This window comes from Argopecten irradians, chromosome 1 (genome assembly GCF_041381155.1).
Source record: "Argopecten irradians isolate NY chromosome 1, Ai_NY, whole genome shotgun sequence".
Classification (NCBI taxonomy): Eukaryota; Metazoa; Mollusca; class Bivalvia; order Pectinida; family Pectinidae; genus Argopecten; species Argopecten irradians.
This window is the reverse complement of record NC_091134.1, coordinates 15,785,838-15,800,655: the sequence shown is the minus strand read 5'-3', so window position 1 is coordinate 15,800,655 and position 14,818 is coordinate 15,785,838. Positions and strand designations below refer to the sequence as shown.

General features: G+C 35.2%; 1 protein-coding gene across 1 annotated transcript in view; it reads right to left on the bottom strand.

Moving 5' to 3' along the window:
- The window catches only part of LOC138318926 (agrin-like), a 177,008-nt gene that overhangs the window by 121,112 nt on the left and 41,078 nt on the right, over positions 1-14,818 (bottom strand). The window contains exon 2 of the mRNA XM_069261744.1: positions 11,057-11,092. Within this exon, the coding sequence (XP_069117845.1) occupies positions 11,057-11,092 (36 nt within the window). The remainder of the gene's footprint in view (positions 1-11,056; positions 11,093-14,818) is intronic.

Below are 14,818 nucleotides of genomic sequence, written 5' to 3'. Positions count from 1 at the left end.
TTTATCACTATTAAGACAGTTTGTTTCGCTGTATACTTAAAGTGACAATATCAGTATTTAGTGATTAGCATACAGTATTTTTGGCAGACTGTGGTATACAGAAGTACGTAGACAAAATCCCATGAAATGGATGAGGTTTAGGCCGGATATACTTCGTAATAAAGAAAAAAACTCAATCAGGGGCTTAAAAGTTTTATTGCTAATTCACTGCGATAAAAGTTCCAATGTGTCCAGGTAGATTGTTTCTAACCAAAAGAGATTGTGACAGCTTTAACAAGTGACATTCCAGTAAACATGTGGTATGGTTACAACTTTCATATACTTGACCTTCAAGGAAGACCTTTATCTGAATTCACAGCAGGTGTAGCAATAAACATGATAATGTCACTTGACAGAAAACACTCAAGGTCTCTTTTGGTCTTACAGCAGACTCCTGTGGTCATAAATCAATGTCAGAATCAGGTATTTGCATGAGCAAACGGAATAGTAGACCATAAACTTGGACATGCACATATAAAATATTTAATACACTCCAGTATCAGACCCCAAATCTGCCTCAAGTAACTTTCAAATTTCAAGAAGAAAATATTACAGAGGTTAACTAATGATGTAGGATGTCACTGTGGGCTATATAGCCATCAAAGCATTGATTCAAGCTTATGCCAAAATAATCTGTAATAATAGATTAGAAAACATTGTTTGCAGTAGTTCGTATTGTATTTTGATCCTCAATAATTTGGTAAATATTTTTGAGATGTATACTTTGTGCAAAATGTGATGTATATAGAGGTTACACAACGAGTGGCTGTTGGATATGTAATTTATTCCACAAGAGTGAGTTATTTTTTGTAACTTTTAAAAAATAACTTACGAGTGTGGAATAAATTCCATAACCAACAACCAAGAGTCGTGTGACCTGTTTCTACCACAATTATATCCGCTTTTAGCCGATAGAAATACAACGAGGATAAGTACGCTATCCAACAGCAGTTGGTATAAACAAATTGTTAATCATATACCACATGTGGTATAAACAAATTGTTAATCAACAGCTGCATCATTTATTTGATACCCTGAGAGTTGAATAACACTGACTATTGTGGTAGAAATAAAGATTAGTCCCCTTCATGATCAGCTAGAATATGTTATAATTCCACTGCCAGTATATTGTATATATATATGATGACATTTTATTCCTGCGTCTTTATCATCATTATCAATATTAGCTAGACCATCTTTATTTTACCTAGTGTTTGACTGAAAACTTACAACAATGTCAGACATTAAAAAACTGCAAGATGGTAGTTTTTTTTTTAATTATATCAATGTAATTGGGTGGGTTGTTTGCAAATAAGACCCCCCACCCTTTAACCATCACCACTTTTGACCCTTTTTTCTTTCTGGATGTGAGGAGGGAGTCTTATTTGTGTTAAATATGGTAAAAAGTACAGGAACCCCAAAGATACCACTTTTGACCCTTTTTTCTTTCTGGATGTGAGGAGGGAGTCTTATTTGTGTTAAATATGGTAAAAAGTACAGGAACCCCAAAGATAATTTCACACAACATTGTAGTGAAGGGATGAATGTTAAACTAGCTGAATTAGAGTGACATGATAATGCTACGCACTTGATTGAACAGGAAACAAAATCAATCTTTTAGTTGTCAAACAATAATTATAAAGTCGTGGATTTGATTCCTGATTCATAATTTGCATCCATCAACTTCAACAAAACAGCAGGATAAAAAACAAACCTCAATTATTTCGGAGCCTTGTAGTTGTCCATAGAAAGCCCTAGTATAATTGACATGTGCTAACACCCCAAAATGAAATTCCAAACCTAATTATATCAGAAAACAAAAATTTATTTAAATATTTTGTTGTGATATTTCAGAAGATTGGGGGGGGGGGGGATGGAAATGAAGAATGACACGGTCTTAATGCGACAAGGAGTAATTACTCAAGTTAATATATTGTGACAAATTGTGCTTATAATCACACAAAAACTGGCCATCAGGATTCTCAGATAAGATTGTTAACGTGACCCAGACGATAAGTCTCGAAGAGTGCAGAAACATGGAATCCAGGTTAATTAAAGTCTGCTTGGCCCAAAACAACATGTTTTTGAACAACAACTTCTAGTGCTAATATAATGTGTTGATTCCCGAATGATGAGGTTATGTTTTTCAGCCCCAATATTTTTTTTCCACCGAGTTCTATAATAGCAATGTTCTCATGTCAAATACAGGACATTTTAGTACACAACATAGAATTACCACTCTGGGACGCATATAATTCTTTAAGACAATATGGATTTAGCATTTGGTTGTCCCATTCCAGCTACAAAATCAAATTCTAAATGATTATTATTGATGTTTAAATTACATCCTAATGACATCAAGGCATTGGTTTTTACAATATGGGTAATATTGAAAACAGTTACGGAAAGATGCGGGAGCAATGATACGAAATCAGAGTCGAATATAAACCAATGACATGTAATGTTACATATCAATCACATTGGGACTCGATGGCCATAAAACACAATCCGAGCCAGATAAATGCTGGCATGGTCATAGATACCAAAAATACCATCAAGTCACAAATTCAATTTCGGGAAAAAAATCCCCTCCAGGACATATTGTACATAAATGATCGGATCAGAACCAGCGGTTTTCATGGCTTTCGATTAAACAACATCGTATGAAGAAAGATGGAGATACTCTAGAAAATAGATATGGTTGAACAGAATGGAGGTTTCCTGTATCATTTAAGCATGTTCTGGGAATATCGTCTTTCCCTCAGTTGGTGTTGCGGCAGTTATAATGATACGGATGCTGGGAGTAATGCCAAATAAGGACGTCTACTCTGATGTGACGTGACTGACATTATTCAATCTGCTCCGTACCAAACATTTATAGGAATGATAAAACTGACTACCAGCATGCAGATTATATGAAAAAATGTGATTTTAGGAACACGATTTATATGCAAAAAATATGTAACAGACATATAGAACATATGAGTCTATCATTTATACAGAATGTGCTGCTTTTAAGGATGCAACTTTAAAAGAGGCCCAGAGAGCTAAAAATGTATCACTTAATTTTGGTAACTATTAGAAGTAACCATGACAAAATTCTTTGTATTGAAAATACAAATTATATCAAATCTTTCTCAAGTTTAGATTAAGAAGCCATTACAGTAACTTTCAAAAGAACATTTCTATATGGTAAATCTCACAGAATTGACCATATTTGGCCAATTATAGGCCTGACCATATAGGCACTAGTGGCAGATTTTAAAGTCAACCATTTATCAAATAGAAGACAAACACAAAATTGATATTTACCAAGACTTAACTTTAATTGAAAATATCTAATCAATATTCAATCAATAACAACCTACATTATAATACTTAGCCTTCAATGGGAATATTAAACTATATTTGAATATATTTTTAACCTAATATGAATGATCCACCTCCCAACTGGAGAGTTCCACTGCTATAGAAGGACAGGGGGCGTAACTCTTTTGTCTTCATCTGATAAACTGAACTAATTGAGAGACCATTAGTTCTTAATAATTCAATTAAGTAGGAATAATATCATTCAAATAGATAGAATTTGCAGTTTAATAGAATTTTTTTTTATTGATAGATATATGAACTGGTACCATTTGCTTTCAATATTGACATAAACATTTTAACCTTTTGTCATTATTATAGATGATTGTCAATCAAGTTTTTTAAGTACATTGTATATCATTGTTGATGAGCAATCTATATATAGCTAGATTAGTCATGTTGAGCACTGGAAGTGATTTTGAGCGCTCAAAATTCTATGCAAAACTGGCAAAAACCAATTAATTTGCAAAATGCTCAAGATTATGTTGAGTGCTCGTGATAATCGATACAGATCATGATAATATTCTGTTAATGCCTTCAATGTACCATGTGTGCCACACAAATGTAACAGTCCATCGGTCCCATATAAGGGTCCCACACTTTGGAAAAACAACCCCCATAATTATTTAAAAGCCAATTAAGCCATATTTGGTAATACATTGCAGCATAACTAAGTTTGATGTATGCCATTTTGTATTGCAAGAGGCCCAAGAGGCCTTGACGGTCACCTGAGTGCTGCTACAGAAAGAGCATTGCAAAGTTGGTTCAAATCTGTAAAAAGTATTTACGAATCAAACTTTAAAGTTGAACCTTCGTATTAGAATTTTTATTTTTTGCTTTTCATTTTGATAGTTAGTGTATCATGCTACCAAACCTTATGCTTAAAATTCCAATTTGCTTTGCCAACATTAAACAACAAAACCAAGCTAAAAGTAAGTCAGTGTAAGTGATTTTATAAATTTCATTTTTTAATCTATGAAGATTATTTGGTTCTATCAAACCTATGAATTCAGAAGCAGATTTTTGAAATTTTAGCCATTTTGACCCGGGCCCTTTTGGCCCCGCCCCTCTGGTCCCTGGAGGTCAGTCAGGACCAATATGGATATTGTGTGTTAAAATGCTATTTCAGGCTAATAATTCTAACCCAGTTTGACTCATTTCCTATTAAAACTAAGCAAATAATGTTCATGAATGTGTTTTTCCTATTTAAACTATAGTAGATTTGACCCCCTCCCCAGGGGAAAGTATGAGATCCTAGGGCCATGAAATTCACAATTTTTGTAAAGGGCCTTATTACCTTCCAATCTATGAAGAGTATCTGGTTCCATCAAATCTGTGAATTCAGGAGAAGATTTTTGAAGTTTTAGCCTATTTGACCCCTTTTGGCCCCGCCCCTAACGCCCCTGGGGGTCAGCCAGGACCAATATGGATATGACGATAAAATGCTATCTCAGGCTAAAATTCTAACCCAGTTTGACTAATTTTCTATTATAAATGACCAAATAATGCTCCAAAACATGTTTTTACTATATAAACTATAGTAAACTTGACCCCCTCCCCACGAGGAAACATGAAACCCCAGGGTCATATAATTCACAATTTTTGTAAAGGACCTTAAGACCTCTCCATCTCTGAAGAGTATTTGATTCTACCAGTTCCAGAATTTCGGAAGAAGATTTTTGAAGTTTTAGTCTATTTGACCCCTTTTGGCCCTGCCCCTATATAAGGCCCCCCAGGGAGTCAGTCATGGAAAATTTGTTAATAGGATTCAATGGCCATTTCATAGGGATAATTCTGACAACGAACATTAAACTAATTTTCTATTATAAATGACCAAATAATGCTCCAAAACGTGTTTTCACTATATAAACTATAGTTAATTTAACCCCCTCCCCAGGGGAAACCTGAGACCCCAGGGTCATATAATTCACAATTTTTGTATCGGGCCTTGAGACCTTTCAATCTATGAAGAGTATTTGATTCTGCCATTTCTGGAATTTCAGAAGAAGATTTTTGAAGTTTTAGCCTGATTGACCCCTTTTGGCCCCACCCCTCAGGCCCCTGGGGGGCTGGGACCATATAATTCACATTTTGGTTGAACTTTGGCTATGGAAGGTTTCTGCAAAATTTCAACAAATTTGGTGCAGTAGTTTTGGAGAAGAAGTCGAAAAAGTAAATTGTTTATCGCCATACGACGACAGACAAAAGGCGATTAGAATAGGTCACCTTCGTCTCAGGTGACCTATTCTAATCGCCTTTTGTCTAAAAATTCATCACTGGGATTATCAATCAACATATATATATCACGCTAAAGCCTATGATATGGAGATGACTAATCCTTCGAATCTTCAAACTCAAAAACTCCAAAATGAGGTTAAATTAATTAGGAACCTGTTTGCAGTAGCACCAGGATTTTTTTTACCTGAACCTTGAAAATTCTTGACTTCTGAAGGCATATAAGTACAAGTTTAGGCATGGGTAACCATTGGTTAAAGTTGATCCCTTCTCCTCCCCTTATTTCATATGGTAGCCAAAGTTAGGATTTTTTTTTTTTTTTTTTTCTGGTTTTATTATTTTAACGTCCTATTATACAGCCAGGGTCATGTAAGGTGTCAGATTAGTTGGTGGAGAAAAGCCGGAGTACCCGAAGAAATACCACCGACCAGTGATCAGTACCTGGCAACTGCCCCACATGGGATTCCAACCCACATCCCATAGGTGGAGGGCTTGTGGTAAATTGTTGGGACATCTTAACCACTTGGCCACAGCGGCAAAACTAGGAAAGGGATATAAAAACGTTAATTGGCAAAAAGACTCTAGATTTATATATGTGTGAATCATTCATTTTAAAGCTATGTACTCCACTGAACTAGTCCTGAAATCATACATTTCCATATTAATGGAATTTTCCATGGATCATAGGGAACTTATGGTCGACACCTAAGTGACAGGCCTCCCATGAACTAATTATATATATATATATATGGAAATGAACGGACCATATTGTAATATTGGGATCACACGACTACACCAACTCCAGACTGTCATTTCCTCGTCCTGTAATCCAGGATAGGAAGGTGGGTCAGTGTCATTTGTCATCAACGTATACAGTTGATGCCTTTTCTCTGAACTATCCTTAGTAATCCAATGTCTAAATGATGTCCTATAGCTATCGAAAACAAGAATTTCTCAGTAATAGCTGTAGGTGTGTCACCCCTAACCTTCCCATTTCATACAGCAAAACTTTGTGCATCGAGATCTATCTCAAGTGTACTTGAAATTCTGTTACATCACTTTACTGTCCCAGCATAATGAACAATGAATGAAATTTAGCTGTCAACAGTCCCTGAAATTTCATTATAAAGTGTTCCCGTCCTTGATTTAGGAGAATCTAAATGTCTTCAGAGGTGAGTTAAGTTTGATCACACATTAAATAGTAAAAAAAGCAGGAGTACCCGAAGAAAAACCATCGACAACTGCCTCATATGGGATTCCAGCCCGCATCCAGAGGTGGAGGGCTAATGTGGTGATATTGTCTGGACATCTTTTTTTTTTCGTTTTACATTCCGACGACTCACCGACCCCTATATAAAGTGCGTGAATCGACACACGTGCGCTTATTCATGTACCTATACACCCAGCAGTCCGCAGGTTATATCACCTACAAATAGGTAAACAAAACCCTCACCTGTAAAACTATATGGAACTTTTTTTTAGCAAGAAAACATGTCAACTCCTCTAAGTTGTCATTTAGATGTTTCTCAAAATAAAATTCCAACGCAAGTGAATAGAAATCCAAACAATAATACGTCCACATATATCTCCACGTATATCATTGTACCCGATGCACTCAACTGCATGACCATATACACGTGACTACGTACCTGACCCGAACGAGCGACAACTATCAATAACACACACGTGTCGTTCTACATGTACGTGTAAAACCTACTGTATATCGAAGTGTTTTATTAGTTCGTATTGGACATGTGTTGGGATTTAGCTGACAACACATTCATCTATTACTTCAATGAACTATTGTTAGGTGAGTGCACTGTTTATTTTTCAATTTGACATTGTTATTTGCAATATCGGGGCATGTGTATCTGCGACAAGACATGTTTAGAATGATACACGTGTGTCAAGTGTCCCGTGCTTTATATAAGGGGTTGGCCAGTGAAGGTAATTACTAAGCAGAGCAAAAGAAAAATGGCTGCCACTTCCTTAGATACCACACTGTCATAACTAGGGGATGTCTCAGAAACAATTTTCGTTAAAATTTTTTTTTAAATTTCAACTGCATGTTTTTAACTTGCATTGTCAGCTTTAACCACTTGGCCACCGTGGCCCCATAATAACTCAAATGTGATCCTGGCAAACAAAAACCAGTAAGTCCATCTGTAGAACATATAACTAGTCTTGACCTCATGATGAGAATGGGAATATGTTCTTAACGACCAACAAAAGACAGCGATGATAATATCATCAATACAGAACATCAAAAGAATTCTGCAGCTAGTCTGTAACTGGGTCACAGCCGATTTCTTCTGTGAAAGAATTCACGCATTGTTGTCAAAAGTTGATTTCCTAAACACATTTCTGACCAGGACAAGTTCCAATCAAATAACATAACATCCGGACGTAACTCAATTTCTCTCGGCTGTCATCAGTGTTATTGTGGTCATCTTGTGAACGGCTTTGACAACAATGTTTTAATGTTGTGATGATGGCTCTAAGCCAGACGTGCAAATGTTTATTGGGAGACATGTGCGTCTTATCTGGCCCAATAATTTGTGGTCTAGACACTTAGAGCCTTATATGGTAATGTATAGACTTAAACTTTACCCTCCTCCCCTCCCTCTATTTATCTCAAACCTCCCCCTCCTATACTTTCTCCATATTACATACAACAGTAGCAATCAGAATGGAAAGATAAGGCCAGTGGTCAGATAGTTCAATAATAGTTAGGCCAAGTTCCATAATAGTTAGGCCAGGGGTCAGATAGTTCCTTGATAGTTAGGGCAGTGGTCAGATAGTTCCGTATTAGTAAGACCAGTGGTCAGATAGTTCCATAATAGTTAGGCCAGTGGTCAGATAGTTCCATGATAGTCAGGCCAGTGGTCAGATATAGTTCCATGATAGTCAAGCCAGTGGTCAAATATAGTTCCATAATAGTTAGGCCAGTGGTCAGATAGTTCCATGATAGTCAGGCCAGTGGTCAGATATAGTTCCATGATAGTCAAGCCAGTGGTCAAATATAGTTCCATAATAGTTAGGCCAGTGGTCAGATAGTTCCATGATAGTCAGGCCAGTGGTCAGATATAGTTCCATGATAGTCAAGCCAGTGGTCAAATATAGTTCCATAATAGTTAGGCCAGTGGTCAGATAGTTCCATGATAGTCAGGCCAGTGGTCAGATATAGTTCCATGATAGTCAAGCCAGTGGTCAAATATAGTTCCATAATAGTTAGGCCAGTGGTCAGATAGTTCCATGATAGTTAGGCCAGTGGTCAGATAGTTCCATGATAGTTAGGCCAGTGGTCAGATAGTTCCATGATAGCTAGGCCAGTGGTCAGATAGTTCCATAAGAGTTAGGCCAGTGGTCAGATAGTTCCATGATAGTTAGGTCAGTGGTCAGATAGTTCCATGATAGCTAGGCCAGTGGTCAGATAGTTCCATAATAGTTAGGCCAGTGGTCAGATAGTTCCATGATAGCTAGGCCAGTGGTCAGATAGTTCCATATTAGTTAGGCCAGTGGTCAGATAGTTCCATAATAGTTATGCCAGTGGTCAGATAGTTCCATAATAGTTAGGCCAGTGGTCAGATAGTTCCATAATAGTTAGGCCAGTGGTCAGATAGTTCCATAATAGTTAGGCCAGTGGTCAGATAGTTCCATAATAGTGAGGCCAGTGGTCAGATAGTTCCATAATAGTGAGGCCAGTGGTCAGATAGTTCCATAATAGTTAGGCCAGTGGTCAGATAGTTCCATAATAGCTAGGCCAGTGGTCAGATAGTTCCATAATAGTTAGGCCAGTGGTCAGATAGTTCCATAATAGCTAGGCCAGTGGTCAGATAGTTCCATTATAGTTAGTGTAATTAAACTCTGTCTGTAGGTCTTTAATCTACAGATAAAAATCTTCATGCCAATCTCATGTCATATATGTCAACAATTACACATGGAACAAATTAATAGATATAATCTTTGACGACACTCTTAGAATTCTCTTAGCTGGAAATGTTATTACGTAATGAACAAAATTCATGGATAAAATTTTGGTTGTGCTGTGTTTTAGAGAACTTAAATTACTCGACACTCTCCATGCAATTGTGCAACACAGTTAATTTATAAAGGCTTGTTTGACAGTCCTTAAGACCTTAATTAACCTTAGTGTGCTTTAGTTACCTCATAAACCAAGTACATCACAGATAAACTTGACTTTCATCAATATTTTTATTTATGTGTAGATTAATTAAAGCCAAGCCCATTTCTAGTGACAAAATAATCAATCCCTATTTCACCATGACTATATATGCATTGTCTTTATTCAAGAAAAGTCTAATAAACAATTTAGCCTCAGAAACGGCTCATTCTTATAAATTCAAGTTGATATTCTGTCTTCAAACAAAAAATAGATGATACAAATTCCTGTCAATCTGACATGTAAGCGTTGTAGGTAAAAAAAATGGAAACAGAACAAAACCGATATTTTAACACCGCCAGGTTCTGTAGTGTAGACATAGTGCCATAAGACGTTCACTCTAAAATTTATGTGAAATAACGCCTTGTCTGCTCCTGTTAAATCAAATGTCAATAGAAGTAGTGGACAAACACGCCAATGATCACAGTCATATCACACGTATAAAATTTTATTTTGGTTCCAAACAAAAATGTGTTTACATCTTTCAATATATTCATGCATCATTTTTCTTTTGAATTTTGTTTTCCAATGAAATATTCATCATCTATGGTGAGTCTGATAGTCAATGACATTTTTGTATGTATACAAGCATGAAGTATAATACAAATAGAGCATTAATGTATGGCAATTATTTTAAATATTTACAAAAAAAAATGGCTGATGGACCTATAACAGTGTACTGCGGTACATATACATGTATCTATATTGATACATGTAGCTTGTTGATGAAATTTATTTGACCTTGAAAGATCATTTTAACAAAAACGGTAAACCGCTCTACTGGTGAATATAAAGAAATAGTGAGCCAATCAAACTCTCAAAGACCTCAATTTGCCCATAGCTATTATGATAATTGAATTGTTAATGAAAATCTTAATAATCGGTCCTGAAGGTCAAGGACATTTATTTTACTACAAAATGATTTATTGAACATTTAAACCTCGGATGCAGCTTTCCGGTTATCATATTATTCCAAGTTCACCTGTGAAGCTTGCGTATCAAAATTTTATCGAAAAACTTTAAAACATTTGATGTCAAAATAACTTAAGATAAATTAATCTGAATAGACTTGAAAGTGCAATGTATAGGGCTTTATGTTATATTCCAGTTTCTTATGCATTGACCAAATTTGACATAACCCCCGAATTGGTGTTGAGTTAAATCGAGACGACCTTTGTATAAGACTCCTATATAAGGAGGTTAAAATGAATATAAGAAAGATAATGTACTCACATTCTAGTGATTCAGGGGACGGTAAATAAGGTAGATCTGTAAATACAAATAAAACAATAAAAACACCGAAACAAAATCTTCTAGTTTTGATTTTTGAGAAAGTTTGAGTATACAGTACAACATGTGCAGAGTGTCGAGCTGTTAAAGATAGCAGCTAGAATCTGAATTTACACAGATTATCCACATTTTCCACAGAATACCATGTAAATCTATAATAATGGAAAGCTGTAATATTATTCCATATCATTCCAACAGATGTTTCCACAAAAATCCATGTGCATAAAGATTTTTTCAATAGATTTTCTATATATATTATATAGTATTTCCATTTTGTATTTACCACATTCACTGTAATTAGCGACCAGGGTGCTTATACATAAATGTAACAAAGCGGGGGGCGCTTATAATAATGCATCAAAATGTAAGTTGTGGGCAAAAAAAGTCAGCCATATTTTAAATCTTTTTGCACTCATGGAACATAAATCTTTTATAGTAATTATGCATATGCCTTTTATCCTATGAGATGCATTATTTTTTTCGTGATTCACATGTAAAAGACTCGCAAGTTCATATAATATGGGATGTAATGCTGATGTTAGAGGCATCATATGTTGTAAAACATTCTTAAATCCATGAGATAAGGCTTTCATATATATCTTTAACTCGTTTTCAGCAAAGGGGAGCCATGCTTGTAGGGGGAGGGGCGCTAACTAGGGGAATATGGTAATTACATCAATTGGAGTATGTGCATTTGTCTGATAAGTAATAGTACCTGACTGAAAGACAGTACAAGATGATATTTAGTGTTTACAATCATTTGTAGACACTGGAATGATAGAATTGCAGATTCCTCAAAGACAGATATACAACACTATTAATGTCCAGATCATATGACAAATCCCATTCATACCTACACAGGTCTTAAACTTGTTTGTCCTTTTAAAGCTCATAAAATGTCAAAAACTGAAATTTCTCATATATTATTGACAAATTATGGCAAAAACTATTAATATTCCCAGGGCATGCAAACACTACGCTATTATAACTGTCAGTTGACGTATTGAATGTACTGCTTTACATTTATGACCACATAAAATCTAAGTTGAATATCAAACAAGTACAGAAAATATACCAAAGTTCTATGAGCTGATAGATACAGTGTCGGACATCATACTTTGACATACAGTCATTCATGTCGATAAATTTCAAAGCCAGCCGAGAGATACATAAAACAGCTACATTGTAGGTATGTGTCTGAGAATGAAACTTAGACTCACTAAGTGTCAGAAGTAAAATTTGTTCAGTTTTCTAGAATGTGTGACTAATTTAAATATTTTCTTTTATTGAAGTTAAGTCAACGGTCTTACGATTAGACACACAAATATACGTGCATATTAAAGTATTATAAGTAAACAGGAAAGGAGAAAATGGAGTAGTCAGGCAGGCAATACGGATTTCTGGAGTCAATTTATAACCCTGGACCTTCTGAAAACGCAGGCGGGCCAGCTTCCTAAACCTAATCATGCATACCCTTAATTGACCCTGGCTGTTAGCCTGTTAGGATGTTTACCATGTTAACCTACCAAACATACTGATATAGATATAACCTTAATCCAGTCCTCAGTTAAACATGTCAAACAACTGATATAGATATAACCTAATCCAGTCCTCAGTTAAACATGTCAAACAACTGATATAGATATAACCTAATCCAGTCCTCAGTTAAACATGTCAAACAACTGATATAGATATAACCTAATCCAGTCCTCAGTTAAACATGTCAAACAACTGATATAGATATAACCTAATCCAGTCCTCAGTTATACATGTCAAACATGTATAACCTAATCCAGTCCTCAGTTAAACATGTCAAACAACTGATATAGATATAACCTAATCCAGTCCTCAGTTAAACATGTCAAACAACTGATATAGATATAACCTAATCCAGTCCTCAGTTAAACATGTCAAACAACTGATATAGATATAACCTAATCCAGTCCTCAGTTAAACATGTCAAACAACTGATATAGATATAACCTAATCCAGTCCTCAGTTAAACATGTCAAACAACTGATATAGATATAACCTAATCCAGTCCTCAGTTAAACATGTCAAACAACTGATATAGATATAACCTAATCCAGTCCTCAGTTAAACATGTCAAACAACTGATATAGATATAACCTAATCCAGTCCTCAGTTAAACATGTCAAACAACTGATATAGATATAACCTAATCCAGTCCTCAGTTAAACATGTCAAACAACTGATATAGATATAACCTAATCCAGTCCTCAGTTAAACATGTCAAACAACTGATATAGATATAACCTAATCCATCCCAGTTAAACATGTCAAACAACTGATATAGATATAACCTAATCCAGTCCTCAGTTAAACATGTCAAACAACTGATATAGATATAGATATAACCTAATCCAGTCCTCAGTTAAACATGTCAAACAACTGATATAGATATAACCTAATCCAGTCCTCAGTTAAACATGTCAAACAACTGATATAGATATAACCTAATCCAGTCCTCAGTTAAACATGTCAAACAACTGATATAGATATAACCTAATCCAGTCCTCAGTTTAAACATGTCAAACAACTGATATATACCTAATCCAGTCCTCAGTTAAACATGTCAAACAACTGATATAGATATAACCTAATCCAGTCCTCAGTTAAACATGTCAAACAACTGATATAGAATATAACCTAATCCAGTCCTCAGTTAAACATGTCAAACAACTGATATAGATATAACCTAATCCAGTCCTCAGTTAAACATGTCAAACAACTGATATAGATATAACCTAATCCAGTCCTCAGTTAAACATGTCAAACAACTGATATAGATATAACCTAATCCAGTCCTCAGTTAAACATGAAACAACTATAACCTAATCCAGTCCTCAGTTAAACATGTCAAACAACTGATATAGATATAACCTAATCCAGTCCTCAGTTAAACATGTCAAACAACTGATATAGATATAACCTAATCCAGTCCTCAGTTAAACATGTCAAACAACTGATATAGATATAACCTAATCCAGTCCTCAGTTAAAACATGTCAAACAACATCATCTAAACATGTCAAACAACTGATATAACCTCATCCAGTCCTCAGTTAAACATGTCAAACAACTGATATAGATATAACCTAATCCAGTCCTCAGTTAAACATGTCAAACAACTGATATAGATATAACCTAATCCAGTCCTCAGTTAAAACATGTCAAACAACTGATATAGATAATAACCTAATCCAGTCCTCAGTTAAACATGTCAAACAACTGATATAGATATAACCTAATCCAGTCCTCAGTTAAACATGTCAAACAACTGATATAGATATAACCTAATCCAGTCCTCAGTTAAACATGTCAAACAACTGATATAGATATAACCTAATCCAGTCCTCAGTTAAACATGTCAAACAACTGATATAGATATAACCTAATCCAGTCCTCAGTTAAACATGTCAAACAACTGATATAGATATAACCTAATCCAGTCCTCAGTTAAACATGTCAAACAACTGATATAGATATAACCTAATCCAGTCCTCAGTTAAACATGTCAAACAACTGATATAGATATAACCTAATCCAGTCCTCAGTTAAACATGTCAAACAACTGATATAGATATAACCTAATCCAGTCCTCAGTTAAACATGTCAAACAACTGATATAGATATAACCTAATCCAGTCCTCAGTTAAACATGTCAAACAACTGATATAGATAT